Here is a 27,509-nt window from a genome sequence, read left to right as displayed (position 1 = left end):
TTGAATGCTATTTTGAAAATTATTGATTCTCTGACTTCTCTTTCAATGAGTTTGTTATTCATGTACAGAAAGGCTATTGATTTTTCAGTGTTGACTTTGTAACTAGCTATATTACTTAATTTGTTTGTTAAATCTAGAAGTCTTCTGGTGGAGTTTTTGAGGTCTTCTAAGTAGAGTATCTTATCATCTGCAAACAATGATAGTTTAAGTTCTTCCTTTCCTACTTATTCCCTTTATTTCTCTCTCTTGTCTAATTGTGCTTGATGAGGTCTCTAGGGCTATGTTGAATAAGAGCAGAGACAGTGGACATCCTTGTCTTGTTCCTGATTTTAGTATGAAAGCTTTCCATTTCTGAAAATTTAGTATACTGGAGGTTCATCAGCCATTTTGATTTATCCAGCAAAGGCTGAGACAAAATACACTGAGTTTATCTGAAGCAGAATTTAATTAAAGTTGCTTTTGCAGAGTTCTAAGCAGAAGCATAAAAGCAACATGTAGTAATAACCAAAATCCTATCTCCTGTACCCATGTCAGAAGTATGCGATAAATCTCAGAGTAAAGACAATTAGTATACACAGTTTCATGCATTGTAGCCCACATGAGGAGTTTGAACTCACATGCTATTCTCTGGTTTATCAAAGAGAGGCCAAAGTTCCGCTATTATTCCCAAAGGAAATATATTCTGTGTTCTCTTTCCCCAGACCTGAAGGGAATTTTAATTCTGCTTTGGAGTTAGTGTGGAACTACTTACTTTGGCATTGCACCACTTTGTTAAGACACACTGTACACAAGGAGATAATATAGTAAACATTGTTCCTTTTCTGTTAGTTGGTTCCAAATACCCTGTAATACTTTCATTCTCTTGCATGGTTTTACACTGTCATGTTGTGTTTGGTACTATAATATACAAAGTCATACTCAAATATTACAAGGAAAGAGATACTGTGGTAGCTGAAACACTATGTTGCTTAAATTTATTCTGTTCTGACCTGTGTTATCATGTTGCTATGTCCTCTTTTATCTTAATCTCATTCATTTAAAAAACTTTTTAATAAAAAAAGATACGCTATCAGTTTTGAGTATTGGAAACTTTTTTTTTTTTTGTATTGGGGAAAGAGAGATTACAAGAGAGGCAGTGGAGTCATAAGTGAATGGCCCCATTTGTAAGCTTTACATGCATTCATAGACTACCCCAGCACTACTGAGGCATAATGGGAAATGTATTTGTATCCACACATGAAGATTGACTTGGAACAAATACTTCTTAATTGTTCTTAAGTAAAGTGTTTGTGTTTGTATTTAACAGTTCCCACTGGGGGCATTTTCCATATTTTATCTACCACTATTCTGAATCCACAAGATGGCAGCATCTTGTTAGGTACCCTGAGGATGGTTTCAACTGTTTCTTTGATGTTGTGTGTGTGTGTTACAGAAAGAAAAAAAAGGAAGAAAGAGAGAGAGATAAAGGGGAGGAGACACACAGATAGCGAGAGGGAGGGGGGAAGTGATCAGAGGAGGGGTCTGGTGTAGCTGGGTGACTAAGAAATCATCTTCTAATTTTGAGAACAGACACTTATATTCTTTGTTTCCTACAGCAAAATAATCAGAAATATTTGAAGAAGCTTTTTACAGTTTAAAACCTTCAGTGAAGAAGAACAGAACAATGGGATCCTTCAGTGTTTTCCTAGTGATCTTATGGCTTCAGTTCATCTGTAAGTAGAGTCATTTCTTTGGGAACTTTCAAGGACATTATGTAAAATTGTCATATGTACCAGGACTGTGGGATGAATATGAATGTTATCAATCTGCGGAAAAACAGAGACTGGGAAAGCACTGAAGAGATAATTTTTATCCTAAAGAGTATGCACCCGCTCCCCCAGTCAATCTGCTTTGCCTGTTGACTTTTTGAACAGGGGTGAGCAGCCAGCAGAAGGAGGTGGAGCAGAGTCCTGAGACCCTCAGTGTTCCAGAGGGAGACACGGCAGATCTCAACTGCACTTACAGGGACAGCAATTCTAACATATTTAGGTGGTACCGACAGTACCCAGGGAAAGGCCCTGAGCTGCTGATATCCATATTCTCCAATGGTGAACAAGAAGATGGAAGATTTAAAGCACAGCTCAACAGAGCCAACCGACATATTTCCCTGCACATTGGGGCCTCTCAGTCCCTTGACTCAGCCACCTACTTCTGTGCAGTGAGCACACAGTGCTCCCCAGGCACCTGCAGCCTGCACTGAAACCCAGCCAAGCCTGAGGGCAGAGAAGTCCTCTTCCTGCTCCAGAAGCACTGGGAATGATGAACAATAATGTGGGGTAACCTGTGGGTGGACAGGAAACTATTTTAATAATTCTGTGAATACTCACCTTTAAAGGGAAACTGTAGGCAAATATTAGCTGGTACAGATAGTTTTTAGTTTTCTATTATTATTCTAAAAATTTTATTGAAGGGTGGACAAACACCTACACATATTTAATATGTATCTTTAGAAGACTGAAACTAAATAGACAGCCATGAAATTGTCGTTATGTAGATAGAACCATTCCTTACAAGTTTCACTATTTTTGTTCTTTAAAACTGACATGGGATTGTTATACAGAAAGGTGCACATAGGGCATACATCTTGATATGGACTCTAGCTTTACATCACAGCTTCACACAAAGGATTACCGGGTGATAGATTTTATATATGAAGGAAAATGTTTTAATATGACAGGTATTTACTTATAGGCAATAAACTTTTTTCTGCTCAGTTGTTATACCAGTTTAATACACTACCTTTGGAATACATTGACAAAGCAGAAATCTAAAGAGAAGAAAGATGTCATAAAAAAATTCACAAATTTTAAGCCATAAATTCTTTTAGTGACAGATCTCCCACATCATCTCCACTCTCAGCTCCACCCTCAGCCGTGGGTTAGGTAAGGACCTCGGGTGGGCAGAAGGAAGGGTCGTAGAGTCAGATGGTGAGAATTGGTGAAAACTGAAATGCTCAGGACTCTTTTCAGAGATTTAAAATTAGAGAGTTTCCATGGTCTTGCTCTTGAGTCCTGGATGATCAGGTCTCAGAGTTTCTGGCCTGAGTCTTGCTTTCTGAGCCCTGGTATGTTGCATGAACATCAACCACAGCCACACGGAGACCCACACTCCAGGAGCGCATGAGGGCACAGAGTGACTCCAGGCCTCTTAGAATCTCTGAGAATGTGTCTGGAGTAGCTCTAGATATCAGAGGATTCTGTTCTGTTGACTAGAGACCTGCTTAGAGGAGCTAAGGTAGACTATATGGTACTGAGAGCCTTCTAGATAATGTTCCTTAGGAGAGCTGGAATTGGTGAGGCCATATGTTTGTCACCTAGCCTCGCCCCTCTGACTTTTGGGCAATATGGATTTGCACTCTTGCTTCCATGTGCTCAGGAAAAAATGTTTGTTGATTGATGCAAATAAGACATTATAAAAGATATTAAATTGAGTGATAGGAAATAAAAGTAAAGCTGCAGTGACTATGAAGCTGGTGTGGAGGCCTGTTACTCATGATGCTGTCTGTGTAGTTCATTTGTCCAAAGCTTATGGAAGTAGAAAATTAAGATTCAACCCAATCAGGGCTGACTTCAAATGTTCAGTATAGATTTTGAAGATTCTTAAATATTTATTTCCCAGTTTTGGAAAATACTTGAAGTTTGTTATACTGCAGTGGAGACTTGAAGGGAAATGAGGAAGAACAGATGTTTATGCTGAAGTCAAGATATTTATCTTTCAGTTCCACTTTTCTTAAGTGCATTTTATCATAATGATATTATGGAAGAAACCAAGGTAGTGATACCAGTTTCAACAAGTGTCACGTCATTTATGTCGTTTATTGATTTATTATTTATTCATCTTTTGAGACAAAGTCTCACATTATAGTGTAGGCTGGCCTAGAACTCATTCTGTAGCCCAGACTGGCCTTAAACTCACTTGGATCCTCCTGCCTGAACCTCCCCAGTGCTGAGATTACAGGTGTGCTCCACCATACCTGGGAAGCCACTTGATCTTGGGCAGTGCTATTATACATATATTTGAGGATTGGTTTCACAGATAAATGAAGCAACACATTGACATAGGTTTAGTCCCTTAAACAAACTCTAAAACTGAAATCCTTTTTCCCATGATATATCAAGTAAAACAGGTTGAGACGGAATCAGCCAGAATCTTGATTCAACCTGATTCTTGTGCACTGCCCCACTGGGCTGGTCCTTCTAAACTTGAGGTGGGTAATAAATTGTTCACTTTCTGAACATTAGAATCAAATGCTGGAGTCTCTCTTGCGGAGAAGGTGTACAGCACAATAGTGACTAACACTGGAAGAAAACAGCTTTACAGAGAAGATTGTCAGCTGAGAGTCACAAGTAACCAACCCTCCCAGCAGCTGGGTACAGATCACACTGGCCTGGGAAAAAGATTTCGGTTGAGGTCAGCAGTGTCCACTGTTAACATGAAGCTCCCTTACCACACTTATCATGTACTTCCTTACTACTGTGTTTATATTTTAATTTCTTCACTCACTTAATGGGGATGCGTAATTAATCACACTATTCACGGGGAATGGGAATAGTTTCAAGTACTTGTTAACAGAAAGAATGCAGGTGAATATAAGACCTTGCTATTCAAAGCTGAATTCCAGAAGTTTTTGAGGGTAAGGGCCTAACATATTGTTTCATTTCAGTGGAGAACAATGCTATGACACCGTGCCTGTGGCCTCCATCCCAGTAGAAATTGTTTTTGATGATCCATGATTGGTAATTTTGGGTTTCTTTGTATAGAGAGTCATAGGAAAACAGACACCATCTTGCATAGTCATGAATAGAAAACATTATTTTGTTCTTGGATTTTATGTAGGAATGTCAGACTGGATAGAAGAATATCGGTGTGTCCCAGGTCCCCACAGGTTCCTCTTGGATGGGGCTGGCCAGCGGTGTGGGTGTGCTGCATCCACATGAAAGGGGAGAGTTTTTATAGGGTGAAAAGGAGAGGGTGTCTGGAAACTCATTGTCTCCTTTTCTTCCCTGAACCATGTGGGTGTGAAGACAGTTTAACTCTGGCAACTGTCACTGGAATCTTTAGCTTTTCCACGAGACTCCTTGTATTTTGTGGTTTTGAAATTCAGTATAATACTACCTAAAATATATCAATATAAAATTACCATTTCTTCCTAAGTAGAGACAATATGAAACACTAGGCAGCAGACACCTTAAACCTGGAGCTCTGGGCTTTAGATACAACTAGGATTAAGAGAGGAGCAGGAAGAAGAAAGGACAAAAACAACCTAAATACTGAAGAGTAGATAACCAAATAGTCCTCCCTCACCTTGGAATAAATCCATCAGCAGTCTCCTTCCAGTGTGGCCTCATCTTCTACCTGCCTGTGCTAGGAAACATGGATGGAAAGAAGCAAAGGCTTCTTTGAGCTCAGCTGGACACACCCCAGAGGAACTGCTCTGGCAACAGAGCCCAGACTGGTCACTCTTACACAAGTGATGGGGTCTTTTAGGGTGACAAGGAGAGGCTGTGGCTAACTGCAAAGGACGAGGCTTGAGGAATGCTTACCCACGGATGAGGCTTGGGAAAATCCAGGGTGTAGTGTTTGCTGTCAGAACCAGGGCTGAGTAAGTACAGGATTCGACTGTGCTGGGGTAGGGCAGGGGTTACAGTGGTCTTAGTGAGCCTAGAATGGCAGTAGTTGGATTTCTTTATTCCAGAATCTATGGTTAAACAGGAAAAATGGGCAGCATGTCGGTTGCTTAACTGCTGCCTGCCAATTCGGGACAGCAACAGTCAAGATTTTGGTTTTAGCAACTGCCTGGGAAATGATGGCGGTCTCATTGGTGGGATCTCATTGAAATAGTTTGATTAGGCATGGTAATAATAAAAAAGGCAAATAAAACAAGAACCCAGGAGATTAAAGCCCATATGACCAAAGCAGGAGCTTTTTTTGAAGGCTGTGCTAGGCTGGAGTAGCCATGGTAACCAGCTCGCTCATAGATCTTTAGCTGGAAACTGCCAGCAGGGGCCAGTGACTGGAGGCTATATTACTTCTACTTTTTATTGTGAGGCTATATTGCTATTAATTTTATATCCCTTTGGTTTTACTTTTCTTTTGGGTGTTCTGTGTTAATCAAAACCAACCTCTTGGTACCTATTGAGGTCATGGCTGTGCGTGTTCCTGTGGATTCCAATGAACGCATGGGAGAGGTTTCTCTCTGATGACTGTCCTTTTCAGTGCACTGTACTCTGGTTAACCCCTGTTCTCTGGAATTCAATAATCTACCTGCTCAGGAGGTAGAGGGTCTCATAAAAATGTAGGATCCTGTAGAAAAGTACCCTCATGTCCATGACCCTTGTTGACCTTGGAGGACCAGGGTCAAAGCATTGGCTATTTTAGCTCTCGCCTCCAAACCTCAGTTGTTGAACACTGAAGACCTCATTTAATAGTCAGTATTTTAGTGGGGGCAGTGGGTTTAATATTATAATTTTATCTAGGCAACAAGCACCTTGACATATAAACGTGACCAGAGAGTTGTTATTAACTTACCAACAGAAGCTGAATCCCTGCAGAATGTTAGCAGGTAATAATTGCAAAGCTTTGTACAGAGGACTTGGGATCAAGGACAAAATAACTTTTGTGTAACAATCATGATGAACTCCTCACAGGCTTCTCCTTCTCTCCCTCCATTTTTGGTCTCAGATTGTTATATTTTAAATGTGACTGACTGCCAATAACTCTTCAAAAAACTTTGAATCAGGTCTCTTTACTTAAGCAGCAGATGACTGAATTAACCCCCTAATTGTAGTCTAAGAATTTACAAGTCACAAGAAATGTTTAAGTGTATTAATTAAACAAAAATACCCATAAAGCTTTGTTTATCATTTTTGTTTCCTTGAGCCTAGAATTTGTATTTTCCACTTTGATCTGGCAGTGGAAGGACTAAAAGAGTGGTGGGGCCTGCACAGGAGCCAGTTACTGGCAGAGAGGGCAAGTTTAGGTTGCTTTTACAGCTCTCTGGGATGCATCTGCAGGAGGAGGCAGTGCTGTTCAGAGGGGCAGAGCAGGTAAGCTGCTGTGATGCAGGCTCAGCTCCCAGGTCAGGGTGAGAGTTTAAGGGGTTTCAGGTGGGCAGAATGAGTTCTGCAGAGAGCGGGGCAAGAGGAGGGAGCAGAGAAAGCTTGAGCATAAGGAACTTCCTGCCATTTGCCATTTCTCTGCAGGTAGTTACTAAAGTATTGAAGAATTTGGAAATCAAACCTGCCAAATTCAGGCCATCAGCTGTTACTGTGCCAAGTTATGTGAACCAAATATCCTCATTTAAATTGAAGAATGAAATACATTTTAAGAGGCATCCCAAATGGAAATCTGCTGGAATCTGAGAAATTTTGGAGCCCAGAGTGACAAGAGAATGGCCAGGAGTCTATAGCCTTGTGTAGGGGCATCCCTCAAACAGAACTGGAGGTCTAGAGATTCTCTAGTGTGTGTGGCCTGGCTACATGAAATAAGTTTTTTTCTGAGAGATGGGGCAAATGTTCGTGCTCCAGGTTCTGTGGGAGTTTACCACAGAACCCAACCCTGTGGGTCCCCACTCTCCCACAGGTTTGCAATGGATTCATGCTTCCCAAAATGCCTGAGGAAGTGAGAGGGAAGGGATCTTATCAGTGTGGCTGGATCATGAAGTATTGGTATTGATCATTGAAGTCTGGTATTGAGTGGAGGGCTAACAGGAAACAGCAAAAGACTTGCTGGAGTCATGAAGAAAAGAAGGACAAAGGGAGAGAAAGAGAAAGAAGGAGAGAGAGAGAGACAGAGAGAAAGAGAGAGAGAGGTCAGAGAGAAGAGGTAACAGAAGGAAGAGGCAGAGGACATTGGAGCAGTCCCCTTGACCATTTTACTTTTAGGGGCCACCAAAATGTTAGGGAAACAGGAGAAAAGAAACAGAGGTCCGAACGTTGCAGGAGAGCTTTATTTCAGAACAGAGCTGAGAGGGACTCCTCTGTCACTAGAGACCAGACAAGTCAGTCACTCTTCACCGGAATAAGTGCAGTGAGGGGAGGAGTGGCTGCCAGCCAAGGCTGAGGCTTCATTAAGGCTCACCATTGATGGGGACTGGAAAGCACAGTGAGTAGTACTGTTGTCTGTCAGGGGCAAGACTAAGTAATAATAGGGGCCCTAGGGGCCCTGCTCAGCCTCGGGTGGTGCAGTCAGTGTCCTTCAGGCTGATCCCGGGCTAACACAGCACCAGTGTGGAGCAGAATTTGTTTTTCTTCTCTGCTCCTTGCTTCATGGAAAGCAACTGCTTTTGCTTTATGAATTTCTTAGACCTCTGGAAATGGTGTATAATTGTCAGTTTCTGGACCAAATTCCTGGGTTAGTGCATTACTGATCATAGATGATGGTGTAAGAGCAGCTAGGTGATCTGTCTATTAGAAAATCTTGATGACATACAGTCTGGACCCTGGAGTAAATTATGGTAAGAGGTAAACATGCTAAGTTATTAATTGTGTCGAAACTATTTAGCATAAATCTTTTTCAGCTGAAGCTTGTTTTTACATTCAGCTGATTTTAGTTATGGCCACTGCTCTCCTATGGACAGTGCTGTTCCTCAGATCTTTGGAAGAAAATACACTTGACTGCACATATGGTTTATGATATCTCAGTGTTGACTTTGTATCTAGCCATGAAAATAAATTTGTTATTAAATCTGGACATCTTGAGTCTGGGAACCAGTGCCATGCATGGGTCCCCACTGGACTGAAAGAGACAGATCCAGCCTCTCCCCATGAGTCAGCGCCATTTGTGGACAAGGAGTTGACAGAACAAAGCCACACCAGCAAGCAAGTCCAGTCTGGGAACCAGTGCCATAAATGAGCTGCCACTGGACTGGAACATATGGACCTCAGCCCCTTCTGGCTCACAGGATGGCAAATAAGATGTACCAACTCCTCCCCTACCTACCACCATAACCATCCAACTTATCCAGAGAAACACAGCTTGTGATGATAGCAATGGAGGTAAAACACAATTGGATGCCTGTGGTGCTTTGGTATTCCACTAACACTGAGGGTATATGGCCAGACAGTCATAGGTTCAGAGAATAGTTGTACATAGTGTGACATCTAGGGGGGATCTCCTTTTGAGTGTTGTAACCATTGTTCATTCCCTATGGTATTGTTTTGGGATTCTTATATCATTTCCATTGTTTTGTTGGCTTGGGTTTTATTCTCCTTTGTTTTGTTTGATTATGTCAAATTGGATGGCAGGAGCAGCTGTTTCAAAGATAACAAGATACCACATTTCAAAGATACTACACTATGGTAGTAATTTTCGATTTCCTATAGGCTTGCTTTGTAGTCCTTTATTGCATCTATTGCTTTATTTTTATTGATTCTATTCTGTTCTGTTCTGTTTGATTTTTACTATTTCTGAACTTATCTTCACCTATTTTGAAAACATCAAAAGGCATTATGGTTACCATTGTTGATTTTGTAATGTGTTGAAGTCCTGTATCTCTTACACTGGTTTGATTTGATTGATTTTATATTGTTTTATCCTCTTTAAAATAAAGAAAAATAAATCTGGACATCTTTTGGTGAAAACTTTGGGATTTTCTGAGGGCCATGTCATCTGCAAATAATGATAATTATTAATTCTTGCTGCCCTATATTTGTTCATTTTATTTATTTCTCTTGTCTAATTGCTCCAGCTAATGTATCTAGAACTATATTGAATAGGAATGATGATAATGGACACCCTTGTCTTGTTCCTAATTTAAGAGTGGAAGCTTCCAGTTTTTGTTTGTTTAGTACGCTGTTGACTATTGATTTGTCATTGGTGGTTTTTATGAGATTGAGATAAAGACCATCTATTCCAGTCTTCTGGAGGGACTTTATAATGAATGAGTTTTGGATTTTGTCAGAAGCTTTGTCTGCATCTATTGCTATGATCATATGATTTTTGTCTTACTCCCAGCGATCCACCTCTTCCAATAAGGCCTCACTCCTAACAGTGCACACAGCTATGAACTCATCAATGGGCTAATACTCAGATGAGTGCACTTCCACTTTCCAAAAGCCCAACGTCCCAACCCAAATCTTCTGGAGGACAAATTTCCTATAATTTCCAGTTTCTAAGATTGCACTGAAGAAAACAGAAGTTGAGAAATTACACACGACAAACCTTCCACTGTTCTGTTTTTAAACTTCAACAATTCCTGCTCCTCCGTAATAATATACTGGAGCGCACATGAGATTTGCCAGGCTATGCAAGTTCAAACCTTACTTTGTAATTTCCTTACTGTGTATTCTTTGGTAATTATTCATTTATATCTAAATTGCCTCATTAATAAATGTGAATGAAAAAAATTTCTATTGTCAAGTTTCTGAGAATTAAATGAGATAAAATATATAAAAGTACATGGTGTCACAACCTATGTACTCCATAAATGTCCCAATAAATGTCATTAACATCGCTAAGTAATTGTGATCCCTACATAAAGTTTTCACTGGTTGTGCAAGATTTCATTTTCTGTCTCTCTTACAGACAGAAATGTAGACACATGGTTTGGCCCATCTATTCATCATTCTTTTCTGCTTTCTAATTAACAAAACTTTCAATTTTAATTTAAATTATATACATCTTGATTTTCCAGGTTATAAAAAACCCAATACCTTAGTTCATACTCTGTTAGCTAGGGATTGTCATATAGAAGAGTTCTAAACAATGAGAAAGGATCAAAAATGAGTTAGGGATTTCCTAAAATTCTTTTGCTTTCCTGGTACAATTACCACATCATCCTCGTCCACCTCATCCTCTTCTTTTCTTCCTGAAACAAGCAAGTGATAATTTAACGGAAAGCATAGACATACTTCCCTGTCCAACTCTATGCCAAGTAAAATCTCCCCTCAGAAGTATTTTAGGGTTAAAAAAAAACTTTAAAAAATCATTATTTGGAATGATTTTTCACTTCTATAATTATCCCTAATCTTGATTGTGGTAGGACTAATGGAAAATGGCTGTTTTTTTCTTTTTTTTTGTTTCAGTGTACAAATACAGAAAAGGATATATGAAGAATTTTTTTTTCAAAAAAAAACACCTCCTTTTCTATGGAAGTGACATATTTCTGAAAGTGCTAATGTTCCTATAATTCTTCCCAGTGTCACAAAAACTTTAGGATTCCATAAAACAAAGATGAAAGAGTTATTTTACATGCAAATTACACAAAGTATCATCTTGTCTGAGAAGAGTACCACTTTCTTATCTCCAGTAAGAGTCCCACCTACCTAGCTGGGACTGTATGGGTGTTGTATGGGTGTATAGACTTATTGTTCTTAGCTTGATGCTCTGGAGAGGAAATTTTAAAAATGATTCACTTCTTTGTATATGCATACACATGTATTCATGTTGATTTCAGATAAAATAAAATAATTTTATTCTACATGTTTTCAATTAATCTATATTAATTATGTGGACTACTGTAGCATTTTCATACACATGTAATGTACCTTTATCATTTCCACGTATACTTACTCCCTCCTACCTTCCTGTCTTTCTCCCACTAATCTCCTTCTTTTGTATAATAGACCATTTCTACTTTTATGTATTTTTTTCAGGATTCCCTAGGATTCCTTATATGAGAGAAAATGTTTGATTATGTGATTTTCTGCATCTGACTTATTTTACTTAAATAAGTCACTGGGCTCACTCTTTTTTTGGATCCTCTATAGTTATTATTTTCTGTATTCTTGATAATAGATTTCTGTATTCTTGATAATAGCTTTTCTGACAGGGTGAATTCTTTATGCAAGGAACAAAGTAGTTTTGGTTGTGTTTCCCTAATGACTAAACATACTCAACATTTTTTTGAATAATTATAGGCCATCTGGACTTCTTTTGAGAAATGTTTGTTTAGTTGATTTCTTCATCTACTGATGGGCTTACTTGTTCTTCTGGCATTATTTGGGTTCTTCATATAGAAGTGTGGCTGACAATGACTTCTCCATTTCAAGAAGCTTTCACTTTGCCATGGACGTTTCTTCTTTTACTGTGCAGTGTTTAATCTGATGTGATTCCATTCTTTAATCCTTGCTGTTGTTTCTTGAGCTATTGGAGTCCTATGCAGGCAGTTATTTCCTGTGTCGTACGTTTGCTGTTTCCTCTATGTTTTCCTCAAAACAGAGTCAAATTTTCATGTCCTACATTTGTGTCTTTGACTCATTTTGAGTTGACGTTTTGATGAGGATAAGCAGTGGGAATATATTTTCAGTCTTGTACATGGATATTTGATTTTCTAAATACCGTTTGTTACAGGTGCTATATTTTTTCCAATATGCCTGTATCCCTTTTGTCAAGAATTACATGGCTGTAAATGCATGAGTTTATTTCTGGAACCTCTATTTTGTTCCATAGATTTACATGTCAGTTCTTGTATTTGTAGCATTGTGTTTTTGTTACTATGGCTTCATAATTCATTTTGAAATCGGGAATCATAATACTTCCAATATTATTCACTTTGTTCAGAATTTCTTTGACTAATAAGGTTTTTCTGTGCTTCCATGTGAATTTTAGGATTGTTTTTTCTAGTTCTGTGAAGAACGCAATTGGTATTTTTTACGAGGATTACATTGAATCTGTAGTTTTGTTTTGTTAAAAAGTTTATATCAATGCTATTCACGCTTCCAATCTATGAACATGAGAGTTCTTTATATCTTCTAGTGCATTCCTTAATTTTTTCCTCAATGTTTTGTAATTTTCCTCTTCGATATCTTTGTCAAAGAATGCTAAGCTATTGTGCATTTTAAATTATGAATTTTAAATTTTTGTGAATGGGATTATTTTTCTGATTTTGGTTCTTGGATTGTTCATCACTGCTGAAAGCTCCTCTGTATATCAATTTTTATCTCATGCTACTTTGCTGAATTTGTTTATTGGTCATAACTGATATTTGATAAACTCATTGGTCTTTTTAAGTATAGAGAAATGTCATCTACAAACATGGAAAATTTGACTATTTCCTACTTTTATCCTGTTCTTATTTTTTCCTTCCCTAATTTCTGTGGCTAAAATTTGAAGTGCTATGTTGATGAATAACTAATTAGAGTGGACACTTTTGTCCTTTTCCTGATTTTAGGAAAGAAATCATTTCTTTCAGTTGTGCCCCATTTGGTAAGACATTGGCTGTGGTTTTGTCATACAGAGCTATATTTCTGTTGTGATAAAATCCTTCTAGACCTGTTTCATTAATTCAAGTTTTTTTTCCCCATTCAGAGTTTTTATCCCAATGCAATGTTGAATTTCTTTGAGGACATTTCTTTGTCTGCTGTTATAATCAGGTGATTTTTATTCATGATTTAATTTATGTATCACATAGTTTTTATTATGTATGTTTACGTATGTTGGAATGAATCCAACTGGAACACAGATGAACTTTTTAATGTGCCGTGGAATTCTTTATGCAAGGATCTTATTGAGGGCTTTATTTTTGAGTTTATATACATCAAGGATATTTGTCTATACTTTTTTTTTTTTTTTTTTGGCTGTTGCTGTGTCTTTTTCTACCTTTCATATCAGGATGAAACCGGTTTCATAAAATGAGTTTGCAAGGATTTCTCACCTTTCTATTTCATGTAACAATTTGAGGAATTTCAGTATTAGATCTTCTTTAAAATTCTGGTAAAATTTAGCAGTGAATGCATCTTGGACTGAGCTCTTTCTTGTTCAGTGATTTCTGCTTTAATTATAGACCTCATTATAGGGCATATAATTTATCTGTTTAGGTTTTGGATAAGTTTGTTTCAATTTTGGGAGGTCATACCTATCTAGAAATTTGTCTGTTTTATTAAGCTTTGACAATATATTAGAATATGTTTTTCAAAATAATGCCTAAATCACTCTTGGGCTTTCAATGTTATCTGTTACAATGGTCTCCTTTTTTATATCTACTTTTATAAATTTTGGAATTTCCCCTTTCTTTCCATAAGTTGGGCTCAGGGTTCACCCATCTTGTCTTTGTTTTCAAAGAACTAACTCTTTGTTTCATCAGTTCTTTGTCTTGTTTGTTCTTTTTGATGTCTGTCTTACTCACATTCTGCATTGCTGGGGTAGGATAGCTGATACCCACAATTTAAAGGAGGAAAGCTTCATTTTTGACTCCTAGTTTCTAGAGGTTTCGGTTCGTAGTCCTCTGGCTCCTAGGCAGGTTAGTGTGGTAGACAGGCCTGGCAGAGGAGAACTGCTCACAGAGGGCTGCAGAGAGAAGCAGAGTGTGAAGGGAGGTCCAGAGAAGAGTTAGACCACTTTTTAAGAAGCCCTTAGAGACCCTCCTCTTCTCGAAAGATCCTGCATCCTTATCTCCACTCAGCTATTGTCTTATTGCTGGGACAAAAATACCAGACTTCTAAAGCTGAGGGAGGAAAAGTTTACTTCACACAAGGTGAGAGCTTTGAGGGAGTTAAAATGACCTAAAACTGGTGCAAAAGGGAGGAGAGGGGTTGAATAATCACTAGATATCGCTAAACTTTGTGAAAGTTTTCACAGACTCAAGAGACTCAGCAAGCCCTGAACAACTAAATTCAAAGCAATTATAAATGAAACAAAACAAACAGAAACTGAAAAAGTAAAGCTTACTTACATTATGTTAAAAACACCAAAAAGCCAAGATGAAAGACAAAAATTTCCAAACAGGCTTAATTTTTGTTTTTGCAAAGGGTAAATTAAATTACCCTGTAGATTTGTTTTTAAATCTTGGATATATGAACCCAGCAGGTGGTTCAGGCCTTCCAGAGTCAAGCAGCATATGTGATCCAGCCGCATGTTTGGGGACAAACTGCAGCAGCCAGAAAAACTCTATGCTAAAATATAATGACATAAAGGAGAACACCTGTGGGTACCTCTCAGTGTTTCCATGAATCACGATAAGATGTAACAGAAAGTTGCAGTAACCCAATAGTTAAGACACACATCCTTGGATCATCACCCCATAGACAAGAGAGTAGCCATACCGAGGGCAAAAAGAATAATGAACAAGCAATGAGATAAAGAAATTATGCAGTAATACAAGCTCACGTGTAGGCTCAGAAAGAACTATCACAATTATGGTTATTTATTCTCTCTCTCTTTCTTCTCTGTATGCATGTGATAACAAATTATTTTTTTGTTTATTTTGGTCTGTACTATCTATGTCCTACTCCCTACTTTTAAAAATTACTTAGCTTTATATTTCAATATAAAAGTTACAAGATATCAAAGGAGCAGTGTAACTCAGTGAAAAACAAAGAACTTCACTCAACAAAGTGTTAAGTGACATATGGGATTTCATACATCTATTTAAGAAAAAGGTTAATTTGTTTTAAATTTCATAGAGATGAATTGCATCATGTTTGGTAACAGCCTAATTTCATTATTATTTTATATGAAAATTCTTCCTGTCACCCACCCTGTTGAATAAGCACCATCATCTGCCTGGTAGTAGTCCCTAGAAATCCTGGCTATGGAAAGATAGTAGCTTCCTGAGACTTCTCTGTGAACTACTGTTTAACCATAATTGAGCAACTAAAGATGCTTGGCTTCAGAGACTGACTAGTCAGGGCCCCCTCTGGGACCACCAGGTACCCATGTGTGCTCACCTCCATGACTCCTTTTACAACTGAGACCAGTTCTCACAATGAGGATCCTGTACGACTGAACTCATGGAGATTCTGATTCATGGGCAGTTCCTTGACTGATAAACTGTAAAAATATAAAATTAAAGGATATTTTCTGCCTTACATACATCTATCTTCTCAAATAGGAAGGAGGTCAAGAGATGGGGTGGAGGGGATGGAAAGAGGATTAAAAGAGGAATGAAGATGTGTTAGGTTCCTGTACCAGTTCCACACAAAGAATGCAAACAGTATGTACTGCAGACATGGCTAATAGAAGGTGTAAAGTGTTGTGTGAGGAAACTATTAGATGAGCAAACAATAAGAAATTCTACCAGGGTAAGTGTATCCCTCCAAAAGATGTTTTTAGCTACATGAGTGTAGGAGAAAATAGATAAAAGTGATGTGTTCTATTGTCTTTTTGTTGGATGTGAGGAAATAAATTTATCCAAAGTGAGAATCCAGATTAATGTGTTTTTAATGCAGATACTTATGAAAATAAATTGCCTGCATTATAATTTATTCTCAGCTTTAAAGCTGTCAGTCTAATCCTGCATTATTACATAAAGCACTCACTGCCATTCCACCTCCATAAGAGGAGCCTCCTGCTTCAGTGTGGCTGAGCACTATCAGTCCTTACAGTGATGATCATTCTTGGGATGAGAAAGTTCCTTTTTATTTTAGGTGTCTGACCGATGTAGGGTCACTTTGTGACACACACTCTACAGTGGCAGGACTCTCCCTGTTTCATTACTGATGTTCCTGGAGGAGCAGAATCTCCTTAGCAGTTCCTCAGCCCAAATGCCAGCCTGGCTTTCCCTGGTTGCAGGCACTCATACACATTTTTTAACATTGAGTTTCAGGAACCATAGAGACAGTGCAGGAGTTTTCTCCACATCAACTAAATGGGTAACACTTCCTTTGTTAAGCATAGGTAACTTTAGATGAACACAGGGCTGCTCCTTGGTGAAATAAAAGGTCTCCGCGTAAGTAAAGAAGGCAGAGGAAGTTGAAGTCAGAGTTGCAGTTGCCTGGGCAGGAGATGGGACCACCTGGGATTGCACAGAAGGCATGACCAGGCTCCTGGGGGCCTCAGTGCTGGTTATGTTGTTTCAGGCAGACTGTGAGTTGTCAAGCGGTTATTTGACTATATAAGGAAAACTCCAAGAAATACAACCAAGAGGGGAAATAAGATATTGGGGAGTTATGTTTGGTTCTGTGTTCTAACTCCTGATGGTTTTCTGTAGGGGGATCAAAAGTAAAATTTTAAGTCTGTCATTTTCTTTTTAAACAGGGGTACATGGTGAACAGAAGAATGATGGCCAGCATGTTTTGCAAAATCCTTCACCAATGACTGGTGATGCAGGAAATATTTCCATTCTGAATTGTGACTACAATAATAATTTGTTTGAGTATTTTGCGTGGTACTAAAAATACCCTGTCAATGGTACCACATTCCTGGTATCTGTACCTTCAAAAGTGGAAGATTCACGGTCTTCCTCAGCAAAGCTGCTAAGCGCCTCTCTCTGCAAATTGCAGTTTTGCGGCTTGAAGACTCAGCTATATACTTCTGGGAAGCAAGTACACAGTGCTGTAGAGGGACACCCAGCCTGCACCCAAGCCTGCAACTGGGACCAAGCCAACCCTGTTTTAGGACTTCAGAGGTGGATCCACCAAACCTGCTTCCATTACTCATAGGAGTAGGGGAGAGAATTTCTTAAAGAATGTGAGACAAGTTGAGCTCCAAGGGATGCTTCACAAATAAATCAGGACAGTTCCTTGAGATTCAGAGTATCAGTTAAGTGACTGTTCTCCTTTCAGAGAGAGAAAGAGGCTGCTGGTTTAGCCAAAGCACAAATCTCTAATTATTCTTTGTTTTCACTCCTAAAATAAGGACACCCTGTGGTCTGCACCTAAGGAGAAGGAAATCTGGGTCAGAAATGGAAAAACATAAGCTCACTCTACTGCTGCAAAGTTCTCCTACTGCATGATTTTGCATTTTCCAGAGTGCTGACATCCACGTCTCAATTTTGTAGCTTGGTGGGAAAATTAAACTAGAATTTATCTTGCTTGTTAAATTTGTCTGATTGGACTTATGCCTGGTTTTCTGGTTTGGGCCTGGCATACAGTTCAGTCTTCAAATCTTAAAGTGTATTCATACTTGTATTTCACTTTAGCCTTTAATTGATAATTTTATTATTTTTACATTGTCTTCTATGATTGATACATTCTAAACTTATTTCTCTTACATCATCTTGGGTTTTTTATTCACTCAGAGTTTTAAAATTTCTTCTCTTGATTGGACTGAAATCCTTCCCCATCTCTCTTTTCAATCTTGCAAAATAGTGTTGCTATTATAAAATATATGTATCTATAATAATAATCTTTAATATATATTAATAAATAAAAGGCATGCATATGCTACAATAGTGTTATTTGAATAAAGTAATAGCTAACAAGCTTTAACATATATTATATTTTATAATATCTCAAAATTTACTGTGAATATATTTCTTTTTTGATTATTTCTATATTTCTATTTTATTCATTATGTAACATTAGCTTTTACTGACTCAATTTTCTAATGCTAACTTAAAATTGCATTACATGTTGTTGGTTAAAGAGACAAAATTTGTTGTAGTGCTATCTTCTGTTTCTCTTGTTAAAATGAGAACATTTTATTAGTGATATTTTATAGATACATATTTTATAAGTTCATAACAATGTTAAACTGTATTGCAAATTCCATTTCAATAGGCAGTATTACTTCCTTTTAAATTAACGTAAATCCTTAGGGATTATTTTAGCAATTTCTTTCTTAATATTTTTAGGAAACTGAATTCTTTTTCTTTATATTAAAAGAATTTCACTAAATTTCAGATTTGTCCATTTTGTGTAAAAATACTTTGAAGGTTATATTTCATTTTTCCATAGATTGTATGCTGCTTTCAAAAATAGTTTTTAGTTGGTGCTTTTCCATCTGCGTATTGACTCTGATTTTTAAGTTTTCCATGTGTATATTTACCACATTTCTTTAAACACTCATCAGCTGATGAACACAGATTCTTTCTATTTCTCAGCTCCCATGGGTAACGCTTTCCACAACATGGGACTACACACATCTGTGACACACTGGTTTCATCTTCATTGGATATATGCCCAGAAGTGGTATTGGTGTTTCACATAGTAGGTGTATTTTCAAATTTTTAGGAAACTCCCATACCATTTTCATAATGACTGTACTAATATACTTTCCTACATAAAGATTCTTTCTTCTCCACATCTTCATTAGCATTTGTCTTTTGTATTTTTGGTAACAATAATTTTTTTTGGATAGCAGATAATTTTTTTTTAGGGGCACACTTAGTTTACCCCTGAGTTCTAACTACTGTGAATAGAAAGATTATAAAGACTTTTGTCCCTGTCTTTAGAGGAAGTGAGCATTCATTTCCACTATGTATGATGGAATTCCCCAAGAGTGGAATTCTGGGTCATGAGATGTGCATATTTATCTTTAATGCATGCTAACTTACCTTTCTCATAATAGCTTTAAGAATTCATAAATCCCACACTAACCTGGGAGTGTTTCCTGTTGTTAGACATTGAAAATTTGACCTTTCTTATGGGATGTCATTGTTTGTGAGTTTAATTTATCTATTCTTCATGAAGAGTGATGTGGGGTAGTTCTTTTGTCAATTTATTCACTGATTAATTATCATTTTGACTATCTTTTTATTGGTTTGTATTCCTGATTTTTACAATGTTTTAGATACTAATTCTTTCAGATAAGGGTGTTGGGGACATCATGCCCAGTCTGAGATTTCAATTATATATTTAGTTGTTTGTATTCCACAGCTCTTGATGTTTTTTTGGCGTGTGTGTGTGTGTGTGTGTGTGTGTGTGTGTGTGTGTGCTGAAAGAATTCTATTGACTTAACCTTCATGAGCACTGATTATTTTTTTGTTGTTGTTGTTGAGTCTAAAGACCAGATTTTTTATCATTCAGTTCTAGAATTCATCTTGTTTGGCCTTTTTATTTGTTGCATTCTTTTTTGATTTTATATCATTATCAGGATATAATTATCTACTATACAGACAATGTTGTGGCATAAACCTCTAAACTTATTCATTTTTTCCCAGTGCACATTATACCCATTAATTAGTAACTCCATTTTCTCCCACTCTCTCCCCTGACTAACATTCCATTCTTTGTTCATAGCTGAGTGTTTTGGACACTTAGTATGAATGGAATCAAGCACTATTTGTCTCTCTGTGGCTAGCTTACTTCATTTGACATAATGCCTGGAAAGTTCATTCATGTGATCCCATATTAGACAAGTTCCTTTTTAAAGGTTGAATTGTGTTCTATTTTGTGTGTGCACCTCATTTTCTTTATCCATTTATCTGTTGGTGTCACTTGAATTGATTTTATGACTCAGTTACTGTGATGAGCTACATAATGAACATGGAAGTGTGACTGTCTCTTTGAGATGCTGATTTCAATTATTTTGGATAAGTAAGATTATATTTTACTTCATTGCATTTTGAAAGCATTGAATTTTAAACAATTGAAGATTTTGTGGCAATCTGACATTGAGCACATATATCAGTGCCATGTTTTCCAACAACATATGCTCATTGAGCTATATGCTCAATTCGTTTCTTTGTATCACATTTTCATAATTTAATAACATTTCAAACATTTTATTACTATTATATGTTTTATGGTGATCAGTGATTTTTTGATGTTACCGTTGTAACTGTCGGAGAAGCCGTTAACTATAACCATATAAAATGGTGAACTTAACCCGTAAGGGGACGTGGCACTACTATCCAGTACTTTCTATGTCTCTCTCTTTCTCTGACTTCCTTATTGCCTGTGACTCCATATGTTGATGTTAGATCAATTAAAAGCTATTCAGTGGCTTTTAATTCTTCAAGTGAAAGAAAGAGTTGGAAGACTCTAACAAAAGATGAAAAGATAGATTTTTTCCAGGCCAAAAGCCAAGACAGGCCAATATAAGTCAACTTCTTGCACTGGTTAATGGTATGGAGAATGTAAAGAAAAAAGTCTTGAAGGAAATTTAAAGTGAACACCAGTGAACTCAGTGCTAAAGTGGAACCTTTTTCTTTTCTGATATGCAGCCTTTTTCTGATATGGAGAAAGACTGAGTGGTTTGATCTTCTGATCAAAACAGCCACATTTCTTTTTCTAAGGATTAATCTAGAGCAAGGTCTGAACTCTTTTCTGTCTATGAAGCCTGGTAAAAAGGCAAAAAGCTTCAGATGAAAAGATTGAAGTTACCAGAGTTTGATTCCCTAGATTTAATGAAATGAGCCATCTGTATAAATCAAAATGCGAGATGAATAGCACGTGCTGATCCAGAAGTTGCAGCAAATTATCCAGAAGATGTAGATAATACAGCCACCTACATTAAACAACTGCAAATTCACTATGTTCAAAATAATCCTATACTGGAAGAGTGTGCTCTCCGGGGCTTTCATTGATAGAGAGGAGAATCTGATGCCTTACTTCAATGATGCAAAGAATAGGCTCACTCTCCCCTCGGGACTAATGCAGCTAAGAATTTTTGGATGAATCTAATCCTCATTGTTTGTTTGTTTGTTTGAAACAAGGTCTCACTATGAAGTTCAGTTTGAACTCAAGCTCACCTTGTAGCCCAGGTTGGTCTTAAACTGGCACCTATCTGCCTGGCTCAGTCTCCTGAATTCTAGGATTACAGGTGTGCACCACTGCACCTGGATTCCCATTGTGTTTCATAGTGTCTGGGCTGTGCTATAGATTTTTAGTTAGATGTAGTCTCAATTCTCTGTCATTGCTTTTGTTGTTTATGCTTTGGGGATTATGATTTTTAAAAGTAAATAAAATGATTTATTCAAAGCTAATTGTGTAGAACTTTGCTCTGCTTTCTTTCATTAGTTTTACAATTTCAGATCTTGAATTTATGTCTTTCATCATTTTTGAGTAGATTTTTTATGATATAGGATCAGAACCTAATTTCACTCTTCATTATACAGATATCTGCATTTCAGCACCATTTAATGCCAAGAATTTTCTTCCTCCATTGTATATTCTTGGCAGCTCAGCAGCAAGTCAATTGATGAGAGCACTAAGAAAAAAAGATGTAATCATAATAAACTAAAAAGCTCTGCACAGCAAAAGGAAATAACCAACACAGTGAAAAGAAAACCTACAGAATGGTAAAAAAAAATTGACAGCTGCTCTTCAGATACATAAATAATATCTAGAATGTATAAAGAAACAAGGTTGGTGGCACATGATTTTAACCCTAGCACTGGAGAGAATGAGGCAGGAAGATTGCTACAGGGACCAGACAAGCTTGGACAATGTAGTAAGTTCAAGGGCAGCCTGGATTATACATGACCCTGTATCAAAGAAAGGAAGAAAGAAATAAAGGAAAGGAAGGAAGGAAGGAAGGAAGGAAGGAAGAAAGAAAGAAAGAAAGAAAGAAAGAAAGAAAGAAAGAAAGAAAGAAAGAAAGAAAGAAAGAAAGAAAGAAAGAAAGAAAGAAAGGAAAGAAGGAAAGAAAGAAAGAAAGAAAGAAAGAAAGAAAGAAAGAAAGAAAGAAAGACCTCAAAAAATTAGTACTATAAACATGAACTAATAAACTTCAAATTGTGTCAACTTATTTGGTGGCTCTTTGTTATTCTGTTTCATTGGAAAAAGAATATGTATATTTCCATGTAACACCATAGTGTTTAATTACTGTAGCTTGATAATAAATTTTAAAATTAGGAAGTGTTACTATTCCAGCTTTTTTCTTAAGACTGACTTGGCTAATTGTGGTCTTTTATGGCTCTATATGCCTGTACTTTTCTCCCTATTTCTGTTCAAGTGCCATTGTGATTGTGGGAAGGATTACATTAAATCTGCATATCATTTTGGGTAGCATGAACATTTGAGTAATACTAACTTTCAATCCATGACCATAAAAGTCCTTCCATTTATTTGTGTCTCCTTTAGTCTTATTAATAAATATATTGTAGCTTTCAGTATATAAGTCTTTCAACTTCGCATTTAAGATTTTAAGAGGGATTGATTACAAAATTTACCTTTCAGATAGTTAATTGTTCATATATGAGAATGTTACTTTTTAAAATTTCATTTTAAAAAGAATAAAACCAAACCAAACAAACCAAAACAAAACAAAGCACAGAAAGTGATACAGGTCTTTAAGACAGGATAACAGGAAATCAACAATGGACACCATCATGCCTCTTGTTATCTTCAAAATTGCTGCCCATATCATCAGACATAATAAAATTGAACAAAACTGAACAGAATAAAACCAATCAAAACAGAACATGGAATAAAATAAAACAAGAAAAAGGAACAGAACAAAACAAAACAATGAGAACTATACTGAATTTCAGAAACAAGACAAGAGGAAATCTCCCATAGTTGCTATATTGCATATTGTTATTCTCCAAATAGATGCTCAGACTACAGGCTTTAGGCTTGCAAAGTCAATCATATTAGACATGCATTAAGTTGATTTTATGCCTCAGTTTCTGTCAACTCAGCCTGCGTTCCTCCAAATCAGCTGGTTGCTTAGGAGTGTATGTGTGGGGGGTTTCTTGTCTCCTAGCCCTTATGCCAGCTGGCTCACAGGAAGGGGCATTGGCTTCTGTTTTCAGTTACAATGGACATTTTTTGCTCTGATTGCTGTTGCTCTCTATCATGCCTGATCATACCACAGTGCTGTATTTAGGGAATATGTTGAGGCTCATCTCACTTCAAAGGCTGCAGTGTTACACAGAAAGTGGATGCCAGGTACATTTTTGTTTTATTTTATCAGTATATTTTGTGTAGCACTTAATGTTTACATTCCTGTGGGAAGCTGGTATATGCACATTACATATTTTAATTCCCTTATTTCATCCCCTGTTCCTTCTTTCCTTCACTCTTTCACCCACATCTTGGTCCCCAGCCTTTTTCTCTACACGTTTGTGATACATAATGTTTACATTCCCTGAGTGGAGTTGGCACATACCCATAGCACAATCCAGATTCCTTTGACCCCCTCTTCCTCTTTTCCTTCATCCTCTGTTCCCTTCGATCACATTCATTCCCCCATGAAGAAATCCATCTAGCTCCTTCCTATTTTCTATCTTTAATTTTGCTCTTTACTTTTGCTCATTTTCTCTTCTATTTCTCATAGAAGAGAGATCATATGATATTCAAGCCTGTGTGTGACTTATTTAAATTAACATTATAATCTCAGAACACATTTGTTTTCCTACAAATGACTCAAGTTTGTCCTTATGGCAAAATGATTCTTCACTGTATGCCAACAGTGGACTTTATTTATCCCTTCGCCATGGTGTGTATCTAGATGTCCCCTCCCACAAGGCCTCATTTAATCTTAAGTGGGTCATTTCAGAGGTGGCTAGGTATGATTGTGTGATGCTGGGATTCAGGGTGTGACGATGGGATTAATGATGCTTGATTATTAAATTAGCTCAGTGATTGGTTTAGTGCAGTTCTAGGTGAGGACAATGAGAAGGTCCACCCTGGGTGTGGCCTGGCAGCATGGATGGGATGAAGGGTGAGAAAGGTTGCTACTGGTGTTTTGCTACTTTGCTACTTGATACGCTTTGCTTAGCATGCATTGCTTCTCCTCTGCAGTGAGCCTCTGCCACCCCCGCCAACCAGATATGGATTGAAACTTCCACAAACTATGAGCTAAAACAAACCTTTCCTACTTTAATTTTGGGTGTTAGGTATTTTTGGCTTTGTTCACAGTTTATCTTCTGGGCCAGGGATTTAGCTCAGTGGCATAAGTGCCTGCCTGGCAAGTGCGAAGATATCAGTCTAATCCCTCGTGCCAAAAAATAAAGTGTATTTCCTTCCATAACACTGAGCATGGAAATGTTAAACAATGATGAAGTTATTTTTGCTGTATGTATTACAGATATTCTCTTCCTCCATTTTACCTGCATTTAGCATAATAGTAATTATTGTGATTTTTGACCAAGCTATATGGTTGCTTCAGTTCATATACACAAGCAAAGATATTCTGAGTACAACTTTAATAGCACAGGATACATTATCAAGAATCAACAAGTGGAGCTATATCAAATTTAAATTTCTTACACAAGGGGAACAACTAAAGAAGTCAAGAAAAAGTCTATAGGAAAGGGGGATTTTTTTGGTAAATACTGTTCCAACAAAAGAGTGACATCTAGAATATATAAATCACTCAACAAACTCAGCACCAAAAATCCAGCATCCCAGTTAATAAAGAGTCAAAGGGATTGAGTAGACACTTCTTTTATTAAATTTTATTTAAAGAGGAAAAAAAAAAACCAAGACCGAAAAAGGGTACAAGTAATGTAGAATTTCAAAAAAATAAACAGTAAGAAATCACTAGTTAATAAATTATATATTGTCATCTAAGAAATAGTTGTTCAAGTTACAAAATTAAAGCATAAAGAGTGGATATTCAAATAGTGAGACTGCAAACAGTCGTGTTCAATGATCCAACAAAAACTTAATAATATGGTTATCTATCTTATACACTTAAATATACATGCAGTTATATCCTTTAGAGCACATTCTTTTTCTCTTTTTTACAATAACAATTATAAATTTTGGGTTTTATTACTCCCATATTTTTATTACTTTTTTTTGAAGAGACTAAAACCAAATGTGACAAAACAAAACAGAGTCAGTCAAATCAAAAGGATGGGCATAGTACATGATTAAAAAAAAAAAAACAGAATACAAGGTGATCCTACAGTGGTTACCATGCATCTTGCTATCCTAAAAAGAATTGCCTATATCATAAGTTATAATAAAATTGAACAAAACAGTACAGAACAAAACCAATAAAACTGAAACACTGGAGACATTACAGGACTTCAAAAGAAGGTAATAGTCAAACCAGAATGGGCATCATCGTGAATCTTATTGTCTTCAAAGTAGTTGCCGATACCCTCAAACTTGTATTATCAAGCAAAAGAGAATAGAGTAAAATCAGTCAAAACAAGATGATGAGAGCAATACAGGGCTTCGAATCAAGTTAACAGGAATTCAAATTGTTAATATAATATATCCTGCTATTTTAATTTATTTTTCCATTAATTAATTAATTAAAAGGAGGTTGAGATAAAAGAGGACATAACAACACAACAGCACAGGTCAGAACAGAACAAAATAAGGAACGTAGGGTTCACCACCAGATATCCCAACATAATAGTAGTTACCATAGTGTCTCTTTCCTTGAAATACTTGAGTATAACTTCGTATACTACAGCATGAAACATATCAAGACAGTGTAAAACCATTCAAGAAAATAACAACATTACAGGTATCTAGAACCAACTAACAGAAAACAAACAATGGTTTCTATATTATCTCCTTGTCTATAAAGTTTTTGTTTGTACTATCACATATAATAAAATCCAGTAAGATACAATATGATAAGACCGATGGAGACAGAAGAACAAAAGCTTGATGGGACTTCAAAACAAGATGATATTAAACCAGCACTAGCTATTATGATTTTTTTCTTCAGAATAGCTGTTAATACCATCATAGACAATAAAATCAAAGAACCCAGAATAAAACCATTCCAATTAATGAATGAAAACATTATAAGGCTTCAAAGCAATATAATGGGGAATCATGATTACCACATACTTTAGTGTATTCTTATCATTTCTTACACTAGGGAAACTCTTCGGTATTTATACATTTGAATTTGATTTATTTCACTTTTGAGTATGGTCTTAAGCTGAACCCATTTATTTATAAATGTCTCAATGTGATCATTCTTTATACCTGAGTAGCACTCCATTTCTATAAAAGTACAACAACTTTTTTATCCATTCCTCAGCAGATTGACACTTAGATTGTTTCCAAGATCTGACTATTATATATTGTGCTGCGATAAACATGGGTGTCCATATACAACAATGATATGATGCTTTCAGTGCTTCTGGGAATATACCTGGAAGTGGAATAGCTGGAAAAAGTGGGAATTCCAATCCCAGCTTTTTGAGAAATCTCCAGACTGACCTCCACAATGGTAGCACCAATCTACATTCCCACCAACAGTGCAGGAGAATTCCTTTTTCCCCACAGCCTTTCCACCATATTTGTTGGTGGTTTTCTTGATCTTGGCCATTCTTTCAGGCATGAGATGGAATCTGTATGGTTTTAATTTGCATTTCTCTAATGAGTAATGATGATGAACATTTTTTCATGTACTTATTTGCCATTTGTATTTCTTCATCTGAGAAGTGTGTATTCATCTCAGATGCCCATTTTTGGATTGGATCTTTGTATTTTGGGAGTCTAATTTTTTTTAATTCTTTGTATGTTTTAGACAGAAGTCCTTTGTCAGAGGGAGAGTTCACTAAGATTTTTTTTCCCAGTTTGTGGGTTTTCTTTTCACTATGCTAGAGATTTCTTTTGACATGCAGAAACTTTTTAATAAGAGGTGATCCTAGTTATTGATTCTGGGAAGTATTTCCCATGTGGTTTGAGTCCTGTTCATGAATTCTCTACCTACTCCTATGTCTTCAAGATTTTTACCCAATTTGTCTTCCAATAGATTTAGTGTTTCTGTTTTAATATTCAGATATTTGATCCATTTAGATTTTAATTTAGTACATGGTGATAGGGGCATGGGTCTAGTTTTAGGTTTCGGCATATGGAGAGCCAGTTTTTCCTGCACCATTTATTAAAGAGACTGTCCTTCTTCTAGTGAACATATTTGGCCCCTTTATCAAAGATAAGGACAAATCTTTTTAAGGAAACAAGAGACAACGTTGATAACTATTGTTAATAACCGTATACTCT

At 36.9% G+C, this 27,509-nt stretch overlaps 1 pseudogene and 1 gene segment (V, D, J or C); both read left to right on the top strand.

Moving 5' to 3' along the window:
• LOC134473361 (coiled-coil domain-containing protein R3HCC1L-like) overlaps nt 1-27,509 on the top strand; it is a 198,998-nt pseudogene that overhangs the window by 62,308 nt on the left and 109,181 nt on the right.
• On the top strand, nt 1,535-3,092 carry LOC101788354 (T cell receptor alpha variable 12-2-like). The segment is given in 2 exon segments: nt 1,535-1,712; nt 1,914-3,092. Coding segments are annotated over 2 exon segments (375 nt in total).

The sequence above is a fragment of the Cavia porcellus genome, unplaced genomic scaffold (genome assembly GCF_034190915.1).
Source record: "Cavia porcellus strain 051 isolate PalLab524CR breed Dunkin Hartley unplaced genomic scaffold, mCavPor4.1 scaffold_26, whole genome shotgun sequence".
NCBI classification, from domain to species: domain Eukaryota; kingdom Metazoa; phylum Chordata; class Mammalia; order Rodentia; family Caviidae; genus Cavia; species Cavia porcellus.
The sequence above is the reverse complement of the archived record's forward strand: the minus strand, read 5'-3'. Positions and strand labels throughout refer to the sequence as shown.